This window comes from Rhinolophus sinicus, linkage group LG05, assembly GCF_036562045.2.
Source record: "Rhinolophus sinicus isolate RSC01 linkage group LG05, ASM3656204v1, whole genome shotgun sequence".
Lineage (NCBI taxonomy): Eukaryota > Metazoa > Chordata > Mammalia > Chiroptera > Rhinolophidae > Rhinolophus > Rhinolophus sinicus.
In genome coordinates this window covers 119,452,968-119,477,039 of record NC_133755.1, presented here as the reverse complement: position 1 = coordinate 119,477,039, position 24,072 = coordinate 119,452,968, and the positions used below count along the sequence as shown (strand labels likewise).

The following is a 24,072-nucleotide window of genomic DNA, read 5'->3' as shown; positions in this document are numbered from 1 at the left end:
AGCTCTATGGATGCTGACAGTAGACACAAGATTCCTGGGTCAGAAACAAAGGACTTTATTTCTCAAAGCAGTACTGGAGTGTCAGGTTTATTTGCCTCAGTTCCCCATGCCCCACCAAAGCCCACGGGGGCAACACAAAAGGTCCATGATGGCTGTTTGCATATGCACTGGGTTGCTTTACAGGAGAGGATCACTGAGCATGGGGAATCTATTGCTTGTATAGTAAAGTGGAAACAAGCCTGCTCTTGAGGCAGAAACATTGCTTCATCTCTGAAGGTTGCTCACTTCAAACATAACCCTGACAAGAAAGAGTGGTCCGTGTCCCGCATTCTTGGCATACCCAGCAAGAACATGCAGAGACACTCAGGGCCCATGGTGGTTGCCTCTCCCAACAGTGACAACATAGTTGTCACAAGCTTTTGTTGGTCACAAGTTTTTGCCCTATTGCAATATTTCTTAACTTTTCTCTGATTTCTTAGCAGTCTTCTTAACTACTGATATTTCTGCTCCCAAACTGGCTAGTCGGAGTACCCCGTAGTATCGAGTATTCAGTATTGTTTGCTGCTATTTTTATTATTATAGTTTTATAATTTTGGGGATCCGCTAATGAGCTCACTAAAGACAAGGTTGATGGACTGAAAAAAGAACAACAGATTTCTTGCTTTGAAAGAAAGCAGTGTCTGAACTAATACAGCCAATATAATTCATATTTGCTCAAGCTTTTCTGTAGCCTTGCTGAGTTTTTCCTGGCTTAAGGCTCCTGTTCAGCTCCCATCCCAGGATTACATGACCCGGGCATTTTTTTCTGGCCCCCATGTAGATTTCACTGGTTCTCATAGCTTGCAGTCAATTCCTAATCTTTAGTGTTGATGGGATATCTGGATCCTGAGACATGTAAATACACACATTTATGTATAAAACTGTGTATGTGTATAAAGTTTTAAAACACGGGATTTTTTTGCTTTGTATTATCATGGCAGCTACAATTAAGCTTTAAGGAATCTTTGTTTTCCAAATGTTCTTATAGTTCTCATAATTTTAGCTTTTGATAGAACGAGAGTATTTGAGAAGAAATACATAATGTTCAAGAGTTTAAAAACATGTACATAAAGGATTGCATGGAAATGTGCTATTAACATGTCATACTAAATTAAGTAAATATTTTTCCAGTAATCAAGCTAATATAGAACTAACTGAAGATAAGCATGAGAATGAATCGAATGAAGAACTGGCAGGTAATTACATCGGTTTTAAAATTTACATTATTTGAAAAGATAATATAGCTTTTAATAAACACATTAAAGAGAAAATTAATTAAAAGGGAAATCACTGTCCTGGAAACAGCTTTGAACAGGTAGAGTGAGTCGCCTGTGTTACAATCTGAGCTACCAAGAAATTGTTAAAAAGTGCACTGCTGCCTTATTTGTTGGGAGTGGGCAGTGGACCAGTTGGGAAGACAGAAAAAAGGATGTTTATTCTAGGACCTGGGAAATCTGTGGAGCCAAGTCAGATACCTCCAAAGAATGGTTGGGGAGGTATATTTTTTCACATCTTTTGATTTTTAATATGTCTGTGTTTTTATATTCGAAATGCTTTTTTTAGTAGATAGAATATAGCTGGGTTTTGCTTTCTTTATCCAATCTGACAATCTCTGACTTTTAATTGAAGTGTTTCTACTCATTACAAAAATATATTTATCATCAGAATGGTTATTTATTGTTTTGTCATTTATCTTTTATCTTTCCATCTTTTTGTTGTTTTCATTGCTTTTGTCCCTCATCCTTATGGATTGTTTATAGCAGGGGTGTCCAAACTTTTTTCAACATTTTTCACCAAGGGCCATATGCGGCAAAATACACAAACAGCCGGACCACTCACTCGAGGTGAAGTACGTATTGCCTCACCTGGTTTCTTTAAGTAAACTAAATATATTTTTGTAATTTGCTGCGGGCCAATAAAAAGTGGATCGTGGGCCTCAATTGGCCCGCGGGCTGCAGTTTGGACACCCCTGGTATATAGCATTCCATTGTTTCTTTCTTTTGGTTTGTTATACTTCTTTGCTGTGTTTTTTCTTAGTTGCCCTATGATTCACAATATGCATCTTTATCTTATTAGAGTTTACTTTCACATGTCATTACACCACTGCTGACAGTTCTGTACCTGAAAGTAGCGGAACCAAGTAGTGCATCCGGGCCTTCAGGCTCCTACTCATGCGCTTAAGCACTAGGCTATGTTCTACCTGCATTTTTTCTTACACTGCCTGCTGGCAGTCGCAGAAACATTACATCCCCTTCCATTGATTTCAAGTAGTTTCCAAATCCCAAGTTGTTGTCTAAGTTCATTGTCATACCCTTCCATATCTACTCTCTCCTTGTTCATCATCTTTTCTTAAGCAAATCGAATTTCTTAGGTTACTTAAAATTCAGTAATTCCCACCTAGAATATTAGAATCTTAATTTTTTTATATTGGTCCTAGAACCTAGAACAACGTCTATACAAAGTAATTTTTCAGTGACTGTTTTGTGAATTTAATTGGGTCTACTGATACTTCGAAAATCCCAGTGTTCTTTCTCATATGGAGGAGAAACAAAGGTGAGCTTCTCAGCCTCTGACTATAGATACCAACATAGTTAACCACGTAACCTAGCTTATCTATGTAGGTGGCGATAACCATGCTGTCCCAACCTCGTATTCCTTATGAACTAAAATGGAGATGTTTCTGTAGGCAGATCTCACTAAAAGCATTTCTGTTTAACTTCTAAGCCCTGTCAAGTTTATTCCCAAGCTTGCGTCAAAAATTACATTCAAGTTGTCCCCTCTATTCTAAGAGAAGACTAAAGGGCAGCCTTTCCAGAAGCAGACTCTCTAGTACTTCATGCAGTCTTTCTCCCATCAGGGCATCCTGTTTCTGGAAGTGAGCTAATTTTTGAAATACAAATAAGACTGCGTTTCTTTCTAGAATGATTAATTCCACTGTGAAAAGCTCATTCCCCTTTTGCAGCCTGTATATCTCAGTCAACCCTTGGTGAGGACTGTAAACAAATTAAAAATTGATGAATACATCCTGGCCAAATAGTTCCTGCCCTACCTTCCCCATAAGTCGTCTGACAGCATCATGTTAACATGGACATGCCTTTCCCTTCTGCTGCAAAGCCATTGAGATGTAATGTGGGCCTTTGGCTGAGAAGTGCCTAGGATTCGGTGACAGTTATATTGGGCCAGTATTTCCTAAGGGAGGTATCAGAGCTAGAACTCTCATAAGTACTGTTTCGGGCTTATAATAGAGATACCCATAGATACCAAAAAAGTCAGCTTAAAAAAATGAGCAAAATCCAACCTTTTAAGGGTGTCAGGATTTCAGAAAAGTGCTGCCTTTCTATAAGTAAGCAATTTGAGGTTTTTGTCTTCAAAAAACTAATATTAAAGTTTGTTTTAAAGATACAAAATCTTTTGGATAGCTCTAGACATTTTTGGTCAATTAATATAAAAGATTAAAAATATAAAACTTACAACTATTTGAAAGTGCAAAAAAATGAAATAAACCTAAGACATTCTAATGAATTGAATTATTAAATCTTTGCAAACAAAATCTGTTCTCTAACAGTATTTTGATGTTAACATTTCAATAAATTATTCTTATACAGAATTCTTCCTTTGGAAATCAGTCTTTTCCTGGAATTTGGCTTTTTTTGACACTGTGATCCTTGTATTTTTTTTTATTATTTTCTTCAGAAAATTACAGTGATGATTTTGAAGATGAGGATGTTGATGCACCTTTAACTCCTAAAGATGAAGAGACTAATTCCAAAGAAAATTCCAAATCAGAAAAAATAAATGCACCCAAGCAGGTATACATCAATTACATATTTGACAGTTTTGAAACTTCTTTCATGACCTTAGCTGTTGTTATTTGAAGAGCTTTAAATATGGGGTTTTTATAGTTTTGTTCATTGTTATAAAGCTATAGGTCTTGTGATACTCAGACATTTTCTTAACTTGGGATGTCAATTTAGTATAAGTCTATGAAATATCAGGGCAATTAATGATTTTTCTAAAGGATTTTCTAAAGGATTCTAAATCCTTTTCTAAAGGATTTCTTATGGCAAGTGATTTCCTTAAGTTAAGCTTTAGAAATTGAGTTGAAAACTTAATTAAACTCTCAAATCTGATTTTAAGCATGTATATTAAATTACACTTTTCTTAGGTGGGTCTTGTCCCTGTGAACAATAAATGCCCCTCCCTTAGTATTTATGCTAACAGTAACATTACTGTTTCAGATTTACTTAGCTGAGGTCAGGAATTAAATTCTTTTCACATTCAGCATTGCTATACTCTAATTACCTCATTTCTCAGTTCTGACCAAGACTAGCTATGGGTACTACAACAGACTGCCTGCCTGATAGAACTTACCCTTGAGCTATCTAATAATAATAGTAGAACAATTACTATTTGTTACATTGGTCTCGATCTGGATACTGTCTCTTCAGGGACTGCGTGTTAGGACTAGATGTTTTGAACATGTGTCAAACCATAAACTTTCTAAAAAGAAGTAAGGAACACTAAAAAGAAGTAAGGTATTAATAAGTACTCTAAAGAAAATTATCTTGTTCTTACCTAGTACTTTGTTGTTGGGTACCTGTATCGCACAGTATGAGTGGGAAAACAAGATTATTTTAGAAATACACAGATTAATGTGACCTGATGTATATCCTTAGAAATTTAATGTGATTTGTACTTGGAAGATGGCAGTTATAGTATTTTATGAAAAATAAGTAGGTCAGTAAAAGACACAATAATGTGGTATATTAAAAAAAGATAGCTTGATAGCATGTGTCAACCTAAATGTGGGAGCCTAGGAGAGAGTCGTCAGGGTGAGGATCAAAATAGGAAGGAAATAAAGCTCTGTTATAACAGGATAATCCTACATACTGCCTATCCAAGTGGAGAACATAGGTGACACTAATTAGAAAACTTATTCTGAGGGAACCTATAATATTGATGAATTTCAACTGTATTACTATATGGTGGCCTGCCTTTTTGAAAATTTTGTCTCTCAAAATGTAGATGGACCAATGAGTACAAGTTATAGTTGATCATTAATTTTTTAAAAATAAGGGGAAATGGCTGGTGATGTTATAATAGCAAGAGTCTTATGTGAAGTATACATGTAATTCTAGAGTTCAAAACAAAGAATTTCTGAGTAAAGTAGATGACATCTATTTTACTTTAAACAAGGCTTATAAAGGCCTAAATTAATTACTGGTAATTGCCAAGGTTCTGAAGAGACTTTTAGAAGTTCTTTCACAGCTCCAACCTCTAGTCTTGTAGAATTATTGGTGAATGAGGGTGATAAAGAAACCTAGAAAGAACCATTTCCTGGCAATGGTGTAAATTTCAAATTTTGTTAATTGTCCATTGTGGCCATGTTACATAACTTTGGTTTCAAAAGATATGATCATTTTCCTCTTTTAGGAAGAAGAAAAATCTGGCATGCTGGCTAAAGGTAAATATTATGTGTATTCTTATATTTTAGTTAGCAAAAAATTGTTCAGAATTGTATCTAAATTCTGAATAAATCACTATTCAGTGTATATATGGACTTTTCATTCATATATATATATATATATATATATATATTTATATATATACAAATTTCAACTTTAAAGAAGGAAATCCTGCCATTTGCAACAACAAATGAACATGGAGAACATTATAAGGGAAATGAGGCAGACACAGAAAGACAAATACCGTCTGATCTCACTTATATGTGGAATCTGAAAATGTCAGACTCACAGAAACAGAGTATAGTGATGGTTACCAGGGGCTGGGGGAGTGGGATATGGGAAAATGTTGGCTAGAGGGTACAAAGTTTCAGTTAATGCAGGATAAATAAGTTCTGGAGATCTAGTGTGCAATGATGTGACTACAGTCAACAGTAGTGTATTGTGTACTTCAGATTTGCTAAGGGGAGATCTTAAGTGTTCTCATCAGGCACAAAGGTAACTATGAAAGGTAATGGATGTTAATTTGCTTGATGGTGAATATTTCACAATGTATACGTATAGCAAATTATCAAGTTGTACATCTTAAACATATACAGTTTTAACTGTCAGCTATACCTTAATAAAGTTGGAGGGAAAATAAGTATTTCTTTTTTTGTTATTCTTCTCAGGCCCTTTGCCTTCCCCACATAAATGTACATTGGGCCTGTATATAAGCATAGATACATAAGCTGATATATTCCTACTGTCTTATACATAAGAAAATCATACTTGTTATAGATATATGATTATATACTCTTTATATGCAAACATTTATCTTTGTTTTTATACAGATTGAATATGATTAAAATATTTTCCTAAAGGAACCATAAAAATTCCTCTACATTCCTAATATCTTTTCCTTTATATTGTTCCAGTGGTGCTGCTTGATTCATTAGACTCTGTTGCAGAGGTCAACCTTGAACAGGATAGAGCACCAACTAAGCCAAAGGCCCTGCAGGAAACGACTGATAATGAAATGACAGGAACAGGTACAAAAGTTTGAAGAACTCACAATTCTCTAAATATGTAATATTTTATGACTAATTGACTTCATTTACATATGTGTATAACTATATTGACAATAAAATTTTATATCTCACATTTTTACCATATTTAACAACTTAAACAATCTGCAATTGCTGATGGTGACACAATGCTAGTCGACCAAGTAAAGTGTGTTTTTAAATAAATACTTATTAATAAATGAATGAATGCTATTGATAGAAAGTATAACACTGTAGGTGAATATTAACTACTTTTTTGTACCCCTGCAGAGTATTCAGTTAAAATTTGCCATGTGTAGGAAAAATGGAACTTTACTCTTATTGTGCTTTTCCATAGTTCCCTTCATGTAGGAAAAAGCTGCATCACAACCCCAAATTTTGAAATGCTTAGGACCATCTAGATTTTACTAAAAGTTGTAAAGGTCTTTAGGACAATGCCTTTTCAAACTTTTTTAAAGTAGTGGAATCCTTATCTCCAAATAAAAACTTAATGTAGTAAGCTCTATATAAATAAGAATGGCACTTTATTGGCATAAATATAAATGTAAGATTTACTTATAAAATTAGAGTGATGGTCTTTTGAAATTTTTGAAATCAGAAGTTACAGATACTTGTTATATTCTCGTATCACTATCAGACTTCCCATATGTTTGTATATTTTGTTTTTGTTATAGAATACGAAAATATTCTTGATTTACCACATAAATAGTTGCAAATGGGAACTTTTTAATCAGCTTGCTTTGCAAGTCTCAACTAAACCAAACACTAGGAAAAAAAGAGCATTAGAATTGATAAATCACTAATCAACTCTAAACATTGCTTGAATTTTATTTTTTTATTTTTACTTTTTTATTGAAGTATAATATACCCATATGAAAGTATAATATACCTATTTCATATATCATAATAGTGTAACCTGAAGAATTTTCAAATACTGAACACACCCGTGTAACTGGCAACCAGATCAAGAAAACATGCCCCAAACCACAAAAAGTCCATTCAGCTCTCTCTTTTTCTAGTCACTGCCATTCTCTAAGAGTCACCACTATCTTGATTTGTTTCATCCTTTTCCATTTTAAAATATAAAAGTAAAAAAAATACAACAGAATTTTCCCATCAACACATGTTTATTACTCATTTACTTGTTACTACCCAGCTGAGTATTCAGCCGTGATGACACTATGTGCAGAGCTCATATCCTCAGTTGAATGCTTTTATTTAAGTACATGTCACTTCTGATAGTCGATCCACTTGCACAGTTTTCAGTCAGCAGACATGCATTCTTTTAAAAGACCAGTGTGGAGCTGTAGTTTTTCTAATCAGTGATACGTTATAGGAAGTTCCTATATGTACAGTATGGCCAGAGAAACTTTATTCTAAGATATGCATGAAAACAAAGCAGAAGGGAAAGATATCACCCTGATGGTCTTCAAAATATTAGTTACACAAATGGTACATTTGAGTGTGCAGATTAACTTCTATTACAGTTTTTAAATTTTAAAGCACTATATGAAATGAAATTTCAGACAAGCATCTGTGGAACCCATGATTTTCTCTGAAACACTATGATTTTATGAAATACAGTATGAAAATCACTGCTGTAGGTTATACGAAAAACTTAGAAATAAAAAAATGTATTGCTAAAAGTAAAAATTCTTTTAAGATGATCCAAGCACTTACATAAAGCTGTAGTTTTTTGGTGTCATTTCTTAAATGTTCTGGAAGATAGTAGAGTATGAACTTAATATAATATAATATAGTACTGGGTATAATATAATATAATATAGTATAATATAATACCCTGTCTTATATTAATTTTTGCTCCAGAAGACGCATTAGAGCTGATTGCCCGGCTAGGTCTTATTTTCAGGGAAACAGGATAGAACATTGTTAAGATTCAATAAGCAATAGCAACTCTATGGTTGTTATAGTTCCTATCAACCGTCTGTTAATGGTACAAATTATAATAAAGACCTTGTGGGCATACAGTATAAATCTGATTGGCTGTCAGGCATTGAATTTACCTAATTCTTCAGAAATACACTTGAAAATCTTCAAATTTGGTTTAAGAACTGAAAAGATCAGTGATTTTTTGGTTATTTTTTGTTATTTTTTTTTAACCATGTTTCTTCCAGGATTAAGCAGACTCGGTTTAGGTGCTACATTGTCAAAGATCATCTTTTAAAAATAATATTATTTATGAAATTCTCTGTGCCTTATTGTATTAAAAAGATTGGTAATTATAAAAATTCGGTTTTCCTAACACCAGGCCAGATCTAGCCATTCACTGTTTTCATTTGTCTCCCGGGCACTTTGTGCTATGGCTGCATGCCTGGAGCGGTCACAAGGTGACAGCATTGCTCCACAACCAGACTCTGGCCTCTGCAAAATAGGGTTTGACATGTTTCAACTTTCTTAAGTAGAAAAATATAGGGAGTTTTCGCTTGTAGCTACATACAGTACTCTCTTTCTAATATGTAAGGCAGAGAAGTCGGGCCTTTACTTTTCATAAAATGCATGAAAGAAGTCGACTTATATGACTCTGGAATTATTTTAATATCACTTGGATTAATGACTCAAATTAGGAGGAAATTATCTTTTCCCTGCTCAGTTTTCCAAGCAGCCGCTAATACCTCTCTGTCTTCCAATTCTAATTTCTAACTTTCAGGTCATTTGTTTTTGTGCACATTTGCTCTGCTGTTGCTTTCAGCCTCGAATCTCTTGTTTCTGACACCGCACACCTGATAAATTAGGCATGAGCATTCAGTACTGCTGTGCTACTTAACGTTGGGGTCATTTCTTTTGTATGCACTCAGCAGATACTTAAGTATTGTGCTATTTCTGTAGAGGAGGAAGAAAACACCTGTGCCTTTTTCCTTTCTTCATAAAGATTAATTCCCTCCTTCAGTCATTGCTATTCTGAATTCTGACAGATGGGTTAGGGGAAGGGTTAGGCTTACCCTAAAGGATCTTGTTCCTCAAGACCTCTTGGAAAATCCCTGCCACTTAACTGTGAATGATTCTGCTCTAACGGTATCCCCCACTTTTTTGTTTTTAATTTAAGTAAATCTATTTATTGGGTGTGCTCCAAATAGCAGTGGTGACCTGAAACATTAGATAAGAAGATATCCCATTGTAAGGCATTCTTACACAATCGTACATGTGGCATTTTTTTTACTTCTTGCATTCAGAGTTGAAAAGATAGCCCCTGACAGTTACATACTATACAACTTACAGGTTATATAGGGAAGATGAGGTTGTATATACTGTTTTATTTTTAAGCATTAATCATGGATATCAAGAGAAAAGAAGACTGATCACTCGATTTCTCTTTCTTTTACCACTTTTCTATGACTCGTATTCTTTTTCCTAATTTTGAAAATTTTTCTTTTAGTAAAGAAAGTTGCAAAATGTGTCAGAAAATACTCATAAAAGTCTTAGATGATTGCTGTCATTAGATTCTTGGAATTCTTTTTTCTACAATTTATTTATCAGTTGGTGGGAGGAGGAGGAGCTTAATAGGGAAGGAAGAGTGAACAATGGCATCAAGTGTTCTGTTTTGGATGACTAGGTGAGTAGTGACGCCAGCAGCTAACATAGGAAACACTGGAGGTAAAACAGGTTTTGTTGGCGAAATATAAATTCACTGGGGATATGTTAGATGTGATTTACTTATAGAATAATCTAGATATCTTTAGTCAGAGAAAAATTAAGGACAAATTCAGGTTTGAGAGTCATGAACATATGGATAATAGTTGAAACTAATGGTCTTGATGAAGTTAGGCAAATATATATATATATATATGTAATATATATAATATGTTTTATATATATATATGTAACATAGATATATATATGTAACATAGATATATTATATATGGCTTAAAAAAGAGGGCTAAAAATGGACCCCTGAGATGAGGCCATTTACCAAGAGATGGAGAAGTAGCCATGAGAGTTGTGGGGAGAGCAAAGAGAAGAAGGGATGTAGAAGAAACAGTTCCCAAGAAAAGGACAGTGTCAAATTTCTCACAGTGTTGAAGAGAACCAAAAAGGACTGGATTTGGCCATGAGGAAGTTGCTTTTCATTATAGCAGCTTTAGCAGGATGTTGGGACACATATTGCATTGCAAAGTTAGAGGAGTGAATTTCAGTTGAAGAAATGCAGCCTACAACATGCTTGGTGACACAGGGAATGGGGGGGTGAGGGGAGGCGAGGCGAGGCGAGGTGACAGAAGCCTTGAAATGATTGTGTCAGTTTGGGAAACTTCGGATAGTTTATCCAGTGCAGAGGGGTTGATTAAGGGTAGTAGAAAGAGAGGGCAATAGTAGTCTAGTCACATTTTGTAGTTACCGTGTCAGGACACATCTCAACTTGCTGAAAGGAGTTTTTGAGCTTGCTATGATTTCATACTGGTGGGCTATACCTACATATTACCTACTTTTGTATTTAACTCTTATCTTTATAATGTCATCATTGTCCTATAGCCTTGTTCACCATTTTTAACAGATTAAGAGATAATATTAATGTTTTGTAGTTCTCATGTATTTGTGTGGTTATACTGGAGATTACATTTATTTCAATAGGTGTTTCTTATGGACAAAGCAATAGTGACACTGAAGCTCTACATCAGGCTTATTGTCATATAGCCCATTCTTTGGGAGATGCAGATGAACAAAGAATTGAGAGTACTACTGTGGAAAATACCGAGAGCCCAGTGAAAGGTCATCCTCAAGAAAATGAAGAGTCCTCCAGAAACATCTCTACTACAGAATCGGGTAAAAGCTTATTTTGAGATGTTCTCTGAACAGTTCAGTGTAATTTAGATACAGTTTGCTGTAATGAATTTTTCTCAATCTCTGAATTTATTTAAAAGGTTTGTTCAGATGAAATCTGGAAATCATTGGTTATCTATAAATGTAGAGCTGAACATGGGGTTAAAATTTCAATTTCTCCTCCAATATACCTTGACCAAATTAAGAAATTACTTAGTGTTTTCACATTTTTAATCTTTTACATGTACATGTACTAAAGTTATTTTTTAAATAGAGAACAGTATTTTGGGATCAACTAAATACATATTTAGCAGATAAGTGTGTGTGTGTGTGTGTGTGTGTGTGTGTGTGTGTGTGTGGATGTACCCATGCACATATACTGGAGGTGCCAAAAATATATATACACATAACTTGTATTCTTTTGTTATTGGTATATATTTAGTGTTAGAATTTTAATAGTTTTTTTCCTTTCTTAAAATATGTAGACATTTTTTGGCACCCTCTGTATTTGAGATACATATATCTATATATCAGATATATAGATATATATTTCAAGTATAAATGTCAGTGGAGGTTGTCTTGGTACAAGCAAGTTTACAGTGGGAAATTGGGTTTATTGTAAGTGCCATTTTGTTAACTCTCTCAATCAGAGAAAATGATATTTTGCTAGTATTAGACATTAAATTAAGCAATTTACATAACATTTGTTATTGCTATTTTAACTTTTGTGCCCCCTATTAGATCTGCCTACAGTAGAGGAGCTGATGAAACCTATCAGAATAGATTCCTTTGGGATCAGTGGTGGTTTGGATTTACAGCCTATCAGGTATGGATTTTGCAGGTTGTTTGTTTATTTTTGTATTGTTTTGTCACTGGAAACTTGTAGGATATGTGTAACTTGTGTTCAACTACCTGTGATTCACTGCTGTCTTCTTTTTATATTAGTTCTTACTGAAATAGTTCATCAGTATTCTTCTAGTGCTAACGTAAGGAAAAAACAAATACTACTAAAGTTACTGTCACTAAGCAGTCTTGAATCTTGTCACTGAAACGTATAATTCCTGCAGCTTCAAATTGCTCAGGAATAGTTGATTTCGAACAAAGAGGGAGCATGAATTTCATTGTGTATATGAGTCATGGATTTGTTTCTTTATAAACCAGGTAGTTGTGCACTTCGCCATAGACTGGCCATCGTCTCACAGAGTGAGTTCTTTGGGCACAAGAAAGATCAGCTTTGTGAAAATGCTCCAGCTTCAGTACAGAAGCTTGTGGGACTTCATTGTCATTCTCCAACAGACAGAGGAGCACCTCTCAGTAACCTTGTTCTGAGACAACTTTGCGTTTATGTAGCACTTAGAGTGTCACATCCATTATCTCATGTGATTTTCTTAACAACTAGGAAGGCATCCTTAATCTCCAGCATTCAAGTGAGGAAACTATAATAAACTCATGTAGTTGTAGGGCTCTCACAAGAACCAGGCGATGGTGTTGATAACAGCTAGCTGTGGGCCAATTACTATGCAAAGTTCTTTACACTGTTTTATTTAATCTTACAGCAACTCCGTGAAGCATATTCCATTACCCTCATTTCGTAGATAAGAAAACTGAGCCCAAAGAGGTTAAATAAATTGCCCAAGGTCATACAACTGTGACAAGGCAACACAGGAAGTCCCTATAATTAGCCACTTAGACTTTCAGATCTTTGATGTCCATGAAATATTTTGTGAAAAGCCTATCATCCATTCGTGTACTATTCACTTGTTCATTTATGTTTTCAACAGACACATTTTGAGCTCCTTCTTTTACTACATCCTCGTCATGTAAATCCACTTGTAGTGACTTCTTGGCCTTATGTCTACATTTGTACTAGTTGAGCAAAAATGATTTAGTGCAGCTTACACTAAACCCATCTACCTGAATGCTAAGTGTGATGTTCTCCCACTGATCTGCAGTGCAAGTTACTATTTTAAAGGGCAGACTGTGCTCACTCACCATTGATGTCTGGGGATAGGTTAGTGTTACTGAAGAGATTTTTCCATAGCATCTTGTGTCTTAGTCGGTATAAGTGAAACCATTTTAGTAATATGAATTCCAAAACGTAGATTATTACATTTGTGTTTAAAAGTTGAAAACAAGTATTGCTTACATTAAAGGCGTAACAATAATTACAGAAATGTCAATAGTATAAACTTGAGTACACATATCCAAAAATTCTGTAGCAAATAATCCTAGCTGCTATAAGAGATAATCATTGAAATCATAACCATATTTCGTATCTTAATATCATCAAAAATGTATGTCTTGCCCACATCATAATCTCGTGTATGTCATTGGGGTTAGGGTGGGACTGTGCTCTACACATTTAGGGACTCAGGCTTCCTCTGCCATGAACACATAGTTTTAAGGTTGTCATGGCTTTAACCAAGCAGCCAATGAGGAAAGAAAAAGGATGGTTTAGCGTGTTTTAACTGCCTCAACGCAAAAGTACTACATCACTTCAGCTCCCATTCTATTGGTAAGAACCAGCACATCTGGCTAACAAGATCCAAGAGGGCTGGGAAATACGGCTTGCTTGTGGCCCACAAAGCAAAATAAGTGAGTGTGGTAGGTACTTAGCCATTCTCAACCAGAATATACCCTTCTAATAGCAAATTTCCATTTTTCGCTTCTTCATACATCTCCTCCCCAAAGTCCTATTCAGGGCTGTATCCATCTGAAAAAGCAGGATTTCCAGGTGAAGTGCCACCCTCCCATCATGTTTGAATGTGGCTCCTCATGAGCTACTAAGCAGTGAATTAAAAAGGCAAGTTGTGTACTGCCTCAACCCCACCCAGTATATAATGGAACTGCAACAGATACTCCCATTCAGAAAGGGAAAGTATAAGGAAAATACAGAAATCAGTATTGCTACTTGAAATCCTCTGGGAGAGACCTTTTAAAGATGCCCCCTTCCCCCCACCTTGCAAATGGGGATTTTTATTAGTTAGGCCGTTATTCTGCTTTTAAGGAGGAACTACCTTATAAATGGGTTCTATATAGCTCCTAGTTCCATTCCCTGGAGGATTTGTCTGTTTTTTGTTTTTTGTGGTTTTTTTTTACCATTGCCCACAACTGAAGTGTGTTTTGGGGGAGGATGCCCTCTTTTCTCCATCCACTTACTGCCTTCAGGTGATTTTAAGACTCCCAGTCACTGACTTTTGTTGTTTAAATAAGGTTGTGGTTTCTTTGGCATTACATTTCCATCAGAAAGTTTAGTGGGATTCTGATCTTTTTGGTTCAGGTCAGTCCCATATTCCAGTAACTACACTTAAAGCTCTTTGCTAGATGTAAGGTTTAAATGTTGCTTTGTGTCTTTGCTTCCTTGTCTCTGTTTCTTTCTCTCTAATTAATTGCAGCTCTCGCGATGTTACTGGGAACAAGAACCATAGGTGTGAAGATGACACTGTCAATATGATCTTTGCCAAAGGACTGAGTCAGTCATTTCAACTGAGAAATCTCATCAAATCTTGCTTTTTCATAGCATTTTTCAATGCCAAATCTTATTGTTTGATTTTAGACAACGATAGTAAACCCAGGAGGCCCTGAGTTTCTCTATTCCCTTTGATTTCTTTTTACAAACCGGCCCATTCTATTTGGAGCTCATCTCTTTCTTATAATATGTTGTCAAAGTAGCCAGCACTTAAAAACTCCCTGTTTTCTCTTGGTACCCCAGACTCAATAAGCATGAGGTCTGCCTTATAAACTAGTAATTGTTTATAGTTATGGTGACAGTTTGGCAAATGTTTTTGTCACTGTAAAACATGGGTTGCCACCTCTTCAGCCTTTAGTATCAGTTTCCTTGCCTCCCAAAACCTCACCACTAAGCCAGTGACACATATTTTAGGTTCTTGTTACCATAACACTCGCATTCTAAAGGCAAGAACTAGTAAATGGCCACATCTAGATGCAAGGTGGCAAGGAAATATAATTTAGTTTGCACGCAGCAAAAATAGTTTAGTTTGCACGCAGGAAAACGGTTTTGGTGAACATCTAGCCAGGTTCTACCATGAGGAATGAAAGAACTGTTATATTTTCTGGTCATTCCATCTACTTTAGAAGCTTCTAACAATTACTGAGAAACCAGTCTACCTTATGTAAAAATGGTAGTCTCTTAAACTTTCCTTTAACCTTATTGTATACATTACAAAATTAAATGACCTAATTGACCATGATTAAGTAGTTTGAAAATAACAATATCCATATTCTTAAAACATTTCCTTCAGCGATATTTTCCGTATTTTTCAAATCTAATGGTCTGAAATGTTAGTTTGCATTTAAGTGTTTAAAACTACAGATACTTTATTTAGAAATCCTTTTGATTTTTATTTTACTTTACAATTTTTCCTATACTGTGATGAGATTTATGCTTTTTGTTATTTATATTCTATGCCTCATTAGCATAAATTATGATTACTTCTTCAGTTTCTTCTAGAAATGTATACAGTGTTGTTTCTGCCTCAAATGGATATTGACTTTATAAGATATGGATAAAAGATACACAAAGTTCATTTAGAAATTCATATTTAATTTTTTCTTTTGCAAAGCAATCTTAGTCTTGTTTGGTTTGGCCTTCCATTGAAGTAGGCCTCAAAGTCATTCATGTAATCTCTTATACCGCATTAAAATTATTATCTGAAATTCAAAAACATGATACTTTGTGAGTATACCCTGTTTACCAGAATTGTAAATAATGTATTTAACATTAATGACCTGATTTGAATAGTTACAAGTATTAAATACATAATATGTGTGTATACATGTGTTTGTAAAACTGATATTTGAGGAGTCATATGGGGTTTATTCTCTGTGTCCTGTTTTGTTTTACAGCTATAAGAAACTGACTGATAGTAAAGAAACTGAAATTTTAAGTCCTTTACCCTTTAAGATGAAGCCAAATGTCATGTCTCAAGAGCCACAAAATGTGAACCAATTTTTTGACAAAAATGAAGAAAATGTGGTTTTACAAAAGACAACAAATGAGGGTATAGAAAATAACTGTGCCAGAGTAAACACTACGGAAGAACATATAGATAAAATGTACCTTGATATTTTGAGGAAAAAACGATCTGTTGGTCATTCGTTATTACCTCCGGATGACAAAATACATAAAGTAAGTGTTTATAATCTAAATTGATTTGACATACTGATAAATGATGTTATATAAGTATTGTTGATAAGTATGTACTTCTTGAGATAGTGGGATTGCTTACATACTAACCTCCACCTAGATCCTGGATATTTGTGAGCAATATTTATTACTACACCCTGCAGTCCCCAAGTTCAAAAATACCTCTATAGAATTAGCCTTCTTTTAGAAGCCGTTCTTTATATTAAAACAATTTTTGGTTTTTTTTGTTTGTTTGTTTGTTTTTAGTAAACATAGTTGAGAATTTGAGTAGCATAAGAAAATAAAGTTTATTTATCATTCTAGTGCTTTTCGATCAGTTGTTCCAGTAGTCTGGGTTCTGTAAAAGTAGCTTAAGTTGGATTTCATATAAAAGCTATTAGCACCTGTTGAGAAACTTATGTTTCACGGTTCCTTTTTCCTGTTCTTGATCTATTCTGATTTATAGTTTCATGATCCTAATATTTTATTTTCGCTTTATAATTTTGATGATGTGTTTACCGTAAACCATCACCTGTTCTTTGTGGAATAAGGCAGGTATTAAAATTTTTTTTATCTTGAGAAACCTGGCGGAAAACGAAGATAAAATTTTACGTCATTTCAAAATATGTTCTTTCCATCCTACTCTATGTTCATCCTAATAATTATACATGTTGCTGTCTGGCAAGCTTATTTTGTTTTATTATTTTGCTTTATTTTGTTTTATTTTACTCCTGACTTTGAAAATATTCTTCAAAATACTAAAATTGCAATGAATCAGACTTAGAGAACTTGAATATAGCAGTGTGCTTTACAAACTATGTTATTTAGTAATCACTATAGTTTTGCAATCTGTTAAATCGTCACTTACAACTATAGTTGAAATTCATTTAAGTTCTAAAGAGTTTGTGCTTGTTGTACACAGACTTTTAGATCTCAGCTCAGTTCTGGAGAAGAAGGGGCTGTAATTGGTAAACAGGTACCATACAAGAAGCCCAGAAGTGCACCTTCTTTACTTAAAAGCAAACCCCAGGGTGGATTATATGCGTCAGTTAGGAGCTCAGGCTATGGAAAACCCAGTTCACCATTCCAGACATTTTCTACTCTTGCAAAGAAATCTTCAAAGGACATTATGCAAAGCAAAAACTTGAAGTCCATTTCCACCTCAAATCAAGCTAGGAAAAAAGGTAATCATGTAATCTTTTCATAATAAAATTCTGTGTATACACAGTTGACCCTTGAACAACATGGGTTTGAACTGCATGGGTCTACTAATATGCCGATTTTTTCAGTAAATGCTGTAGTAAATGTATTTCCTTATGATTATCTTAAAATTTTCTTCTCTAGTTTTATTCTAAGAATACAATACATAATACATACAAAATATGTGTTAATTAGCTGTTTATGTTATTGGTAAAGCTTCTGGTCAACAGTAGGCTATCAGTAGTTAAATTTTGGGGAGTCAAGGTATACATGGATTTTTGACAGCATGGGGGTGGTTAGTGCCTCTGAACCCCACATTGTTCAAGGGCCATCTGTAGTGTATTATTTTACTTGTTGCCTACTTTCCCTATCAACTTTACTTATTCATAGAAAGAATTAACCTTAAAGTATGCATTCCGTTTCTGAATGATTCAGTTTACAGGAGGTTTTTTTTGGTCATTATTTCCTGAATGAAACCCAAAAAGTATGGGAAGTGAATATAAGGGAGGAGAGTCAAACCCTTCCTCATCTAGTTGGCTCTGTAATATCCAAACTGTTTATGAGAGAAGAGCTATATATTCAAAATACAAATGACAACCTACAAATAAAGGTTGACAGAGAGATTTGATATTAGTTCAGTATAGACTTGGAGAGGCAGGATGTTTTATGTATCACATAACACATATTTTTAATACATCACATAAAATAGTCATTTATATTGACAATAGGAAGGGTAATTTCCAACTTAGAGCTCATGCAGTTATTAAAAGAAATGGAAATGTTCAGGTCAGACCAGCATTTCTGCTGCCTTTAGACTCCACTGGGAAGGGAGAGCAATAATAGAGCCAGAAACATTTTGTCCTTTTCTTTGTGATTAAATTGAATAGGTGACCAATTTCATCATTGTTATATGGTGATAGTTGTCAGAGGAGAACTGTCGTCGTTGGAAAATTCATTTCTAGCTTAAAGTGTCTTCCCTTGCCTTTCCCTACACCTGTCAGTTCCAGGACCACTTTATACAGGCATACCTCGTTTTATTGTGAGCTGATGTATTGCACTCCACAGGTGTTATGTTTTTTACAAGTGGAAGGCAAGACCCTCCACTAGCAAAAAGATTATGACGCAATTTATTGTATTGTCATACTCATTTTATGATTACGGTGGTCTGGAACCAAACCCACACTATCTCTGAGGAATGCCTGTACTTAAAATTCTTTAGGCATTAAAGACTCTCTCGTTCTGTCTGTGTCGGTGTGTTTTCGCTGCAGCAACCTGTGCACGTAAGGTGGAAGGGCTAGGGCTGACCTATGTCATTGTGAAGGAGAACAGCATTAGGGGTTGGTTATTCTGGAGAGGCAGGAATATGCTTCTGTTGGATTAATACAGCATCCTTTCCTCCTGCTCTTAACCCAGGGACCTCTGATCCCTTCCCCTAAGAAGTCTTTTATATGACCTTATTTTCTCTTCCTTTTCTATGGAACCTTTGTTTGTGATGTTGTCATATACTCAGTTATTCATAATTAAATCACTCATTGCATCTAGTTCTTAATGTTAAGAAAAAACACTTGGAACATTTCTCAAATTTTAGAATCAAAGAGGAGTGAAAATTTTTCATAAATAAGGAGTATTCGTTTTGTATTTTTGGGAGCAAGCAAATGAAATTTTGTTTTTAATATTTTCTCTGTATATTTATTTTAGATAAATTAACCACCAACACTTTTGAAGTTTAATTTATCCAAATTCATTCATTTTACAGATATTTTTTGAGCACCTACCTTAGTCCAGGCACTAGTAGAGGCTTCTTTAGATGCATCAGTAAACAAAATAGGCAAAGAAATCTCCCCTCCCCCATTTTGTGGAACTTTTCTTCTGATGAGGAGAGAGAGCTATTTAACTATAAGCAAAATAAATAAGTAAATTATGTTAAATGCTAAGGAAAAACAGAAAGTAGAGCAAGAGTTTCAGTGGAGGGATGTGACAGGTCACAATTTTAAACAGGATAGAATAGGCCTCCTTGAGAAAGAGTTATTTGAACAAAGACTTGTAGGAGGTGAGGGAATTGGTTGTGTGACTGTTTGGGGGTAGTGTATTCCAGAAAGATGAAACAGCCAGTGCCGAAGTCCTAAAGTGGGGGAAAAATGCCTGGCATGTTCAAGGAACAGCACAGCAGCCCCTGTGGCAAGGGCACAGTGAGCAAAGACGATGTAGGAGGTGAGATGAGAGAGTCAAAGGGACAGGTGTATGCGTATATAGGTTTTTCTAGGGCATTTTAAAGACTTGGGCTTTTACTCTGAGTGAAAAGGTGAGCCCCTGAAAAGTTTTGAACATGGGAGTGACCTCATCTGACTTACCCTTTAGATGGATTTCTCTGGCTGCTGTGTAATAGACCACATACATATAAATATTACACATACCATAGGGAACATAGGAAGACGCACAGAGACCAGTTAGAAGGGGATTTTAGGAATCCAGGCTGCAAGTAATGGGGCTTGAACCAGGGTGGTGGCAGCGGAGTTAATGAGAAGTGGTTGGATAAGAATATATTTAGAAGGCAGTACCAAAAATCTAAAAACTTGGTTTGGGGTTATGAAATAGGAATCATGGGTGATGCCACAGTTTTTGGCTTAAGAAACAGGAAGAACGGAGTTACTATCCAGCTGCAGTGGGGACGGCTGAGGTAGAGTAGATTTCGGGGTAGAGGGAAGATCAGGAATCTAGCTGTTGATCGTTTTGAGATGTCTGTTCTATATGCAAGCAGAGATGACAAGGAGGCAGTTAGATATAAACTCGGGACTTCAAGAGGGAGGGGTGAACTCTAGATACCATTTGGGAGATGTTAAAAACTAATTTTTAAGCCATGGTTTTTTAAACTATGCGACTGATGAAGACTTGTCAAGTAAGGGAGCATAGCTAGAGAAAAAAGCAAGCCAAGGCCTGAGTCTTGGGCTTGCTAACCTTAAGCGGTCAGGGCGAAGAGGAGTAACCACAAAGAAGACGGAGTGAGGCTGGAGGAAACCTGAGTGTGCGGGATATAAGTGAAGAATGTGTGTAAAGTAGAACCGATCTGCTCGCTCAGGAGCCGCCAGGAGATAAAGCAACATGAGCACTGACAGCTGCCCTGTGGGTTTAGCAAGGAGGTCATTGGTCTATTAGGCAAGCAGTTTCCGTGGCTACGTGGCTGTAAATGGAAAACTGAGTGGGAACAGGAGGGAAAAGGAGGAGTGGAATTGGATACTTCAAGTTATAGACCAGAAAAAAAAATGAGCAGGAGCTCATATGGAAGTGGAGTCACGAGAAGCCTTTAGTTTTGCTTTGTTTTGTCTTTAGTGGGAGAAATAATAGTATAAAGTGTAGTATGTTTATGCTTTTTAGAAAGATTCAGTAGACAGGAAACAATTCATGATGGAGAGGGGGAAGGATTACTGGAGCACTGTCCTTCCGTAGAGGAACTGTAATGGGGTCTAGTGTACATGGGAAGGGTTGGCTTTAGATAGGAATGTGGACAGGTCACCTGTGGAAGCAGATAGGAAGCGGGAGGTTGTGGGTACAGATACTGGTCGGTGGGTAGAAGTGAAAGAATGTGGATGATTTATTCTGCTTGCTTCCATTTTCTCAGAAATAAAACACGATGTCATTAGCTGGCAGTGAGGATGGGGCAGGGGTATTAGAGGAGAGAAGATGTGAAATAGTTATCCTAGAGGATTAGACTGCCAGCAGCAGGAAGACTCTACTTGAAGTTAGTGATCATGAATTTAAATTGAGACCAGGCAGTGTGTGTGTGTGTACACATGGTCACATTTCGCTGCATGATTGCAGGTGTTGGGTAGTTGTGTAGCTGAATTTCTTAAGGATTATTTTTTTTGCCCAATGAGTACAATGAACTGTTTGTGGATGTTAAGGTGAGTCACGAAGAAAGAAAAGACCTCAAGGGGTGTGGTACAGTTTGAAATAAGTAGGATCAGCAAACTGGGAGTCCCAGTGGGGCAGGAGGTAGGAGATAGGATTGCTAGAGAGCAAATGTCTAAGACTGAGATTTGGGAGTGATTGCATTACTGGTAATAGAAAAAGTCCTAGAGTACGCTGGGTGGGAGTAGGTAGCGGAGGTGGAGAGAAGTATAAGGAACCAAAAGCCAGGAGTTGGTGAGTGTATTGAAATAACTAAGGATGTAGACAGAAGTAATGTCACAGTAGATGGAAAAGTAATGTCACAGTAGATGGAAAAGAAATGAGGGGTGATGTAGACATTGATAGATGAAGGCAACAATATTTTTGTGAGTATTTTTTTCCTATTTCAAAATTTTATGGTATTTATGAATTACCAGAATTAAAATAAAACATCACTAAAATTTTTATTAAAGTACAATGATAAACTACAGCTGTCTATTTTTATACTGATCTGCTTTTTGTTCATTAGACTGTTATGATTTTTTTTTAATCTGTCTTTTTCTTGAAAATTGCCCAAAGCAATTTTAGTTTTATTCAGAACTGTAATTTCCTTTGGAGTGGTTGTTACAGGTTGAGTTCTCTGAGAAGCAGACTCTGAAGTGGAGATTCGTGTACAGAAAGTCTAGAGAATGCACTTGGGATCAACCTTGCTTAAGATGAAAAAGAAGCCTGATTACTGTGGCTTACCCACATAAGAGGCTTCTCTTTCTCATGTAACACAGAAGCCAGAGATAGGCAGTTCAGTGCAAGGGACCAGATCCCTTCTTTGCTGCTGCAAAATTCTTAGTCTGTGACTTTTGTCTTCATTGCCATAAGATGGTTATTCAACCTCCATCCAGGCCCTGTCGTGAGGAAAGGTAAAAGGTACATGCCAGTTAAATCATCAACTTCTTAATCAGGAAAGTAGTCACTTTCTTGAAAGCCCTGTGTAGGAAAATTTTGCTTTCAACTTATTGGCCAGATCTTGGATTGTGTGGCCACCCCCAGTTGCATGGAGTCCAGGGAGATGACTGTTTTTAACTGGGCACATTGCTACTATGGGCAAAATTAGGTTTTTGTTATTAGAGAGGAAGAGGAGATTGATAACCTGCTCTGTGGTTGTTTACCTTTTTATTCTGTATTAATTTTCTGTGGCTCTTAACTCTTGTGTGTTTATTTTGAGACTAAGAATTTTATTATGAAAGAAATAGTTGCTCATTATTTAAATTCAAAACAAAAAAAATTAAAAAAGAAGAATGCAATTTAGCCAGAAAAAACTGGTGTCATACTGCGTGAGCATCATGGATGAGTAGGCAAGATGAGAGGCAGACGTAGGGATAAATGGAGAAAACATTTTATGAGAATGGGATCACAATTTACAAGTTCTTTTTAAATAAAATATTAGATTTAGATTTAGTTTTGCTTAAACCTGTAAGAAGAAAAAGTTTATCCGATGACATGTTATATCCCAAAAGATCCCTGTAAGAAAATAGATTATGAAAACTCCTCAAAGTTTCTCAAAACAGTGTTGTTTTTAATTGCATTTTCCAATGTTAATACGTTTTCAGTTTTCCCTTCTATGAGATATAAGATAGTAAAACTCTTACATCCTACCACTCACATGCCTCCTACCCATTTTTGCTGGTTGATTTTTACTTGTTTGGGATATATTTGTTATATTCTCTCCTGCAACTGTAATTTCCCTCAGCTTTTGAATTTAGATCTTGGTTGTGATTATTAAAGAGATTGAATGCTTTTCACCAGTCCCTCAGCTATAGCTTCTTCATTCTGCAATTACTGACTGGTTTCTTATTTGCCTAAATTTTCTTAATCCATTGTTTTTTTCAAGAAGGGCTTATGGGTTCCGAATTCTGCAACGTTTCATGTTTGAATTTTATATCTAGGCAAATTTTCTTTCATGTGAAAAAGGAAAAAATGCTGTTCATGTACCATTATTGAAAATAGTTACTTAGTGAAATCAAAATTAAGCAGTTGGAAAGGGAAACTCTGGTCTCAAAGCAGTGACTGACCACAGCTTGGACAAGAGGCACCTGCCACCCTCGGCTGCTGTGTCCTGGGCAGACATAGGGATAAATGGAGAAAACATTTTATGTTTTCATAAATCACAGCACGGCAGATCCAGCCCAGTCACTGGCACGTTCATGGATCACTAGTGATGTGGGAGGATTCACACCTGCTTTTCAGGGACTCACGCTATTTCTGAATGAATACTTAAAGAAATGTCTCCAGAAAACCTACATCCAACAGTCCATTTAAGTGTGGTTATTACTCCATACAGAAAACCTCTGCATGCTTGGGAGAAAGATTCAAATCTTGGGTGAGGTACTGCTGGTGACTTGTTTCTTCTTTTGACTTTTCCTTATTTGCCAAATCTTCAATAGTCATGTATTTCACTTACAATGAAAAAGTAAACTTTACAATTTAAAAATTTAGCATCTTGACGAAATTACATTAAAAACAT

At 35.7% G+C, this 24,072-nt stretch overlaps 1 protein-coding gene across 6 annotated transcripts in view; it reads left to right on the top strand.

The window, feature by feature from the left end:
* The window catches only part of CEP162 (centrosomal protein 162), a 73,386-nt gene that overhangs the window by 10,717 nt on the left and 38,597 nt on the right, over positions 1–24,072 (top strand). For 4 of the 6 annotated variants that reach the window (XR_012496660.1, XM_019729510.2, XM_019729511.2 and 1 more), the window contains exons 6-13: positions 1,171–1,235; positions 3,733–3,848; positions 5,473–5,503; positions 6,419–6,532; positions 11,132–11,323; positions 12,062–12,146; positions 16,187–16,469; positions 17,389–17,650. Coding sequence is in view for 5 of the 6 variants with exons in the window: in XM_019729510.2 (XP_019585069.2) it covers positions 1,171–1,235; positions 3,733–3,848; positions 5,473–5,503; positions 6,419–6,532; positions 11,132–11,323; positions 12,062–12,146; positions 16,187–16,469; positions 17,389–17,650 (1,148 nt within the window). In the remaining variant the exon portion in view is untranslated. Of the gene's footprint in view, positions 1–1,170; positions 1,236–1,996; positions 2,593–3,732; positions 3,849–5,472; positions 5,504–6,418; positions 6,533–11,131; positions 11,324–12,061; positions 12,147–16,186; positions 16,470–17,388; positions 17,651–24,072 lie in introns of those variants that run through there. The other 2 variants (XM_074333261.1, XM_019729512.2) reach the window with 2 other exon arrangements.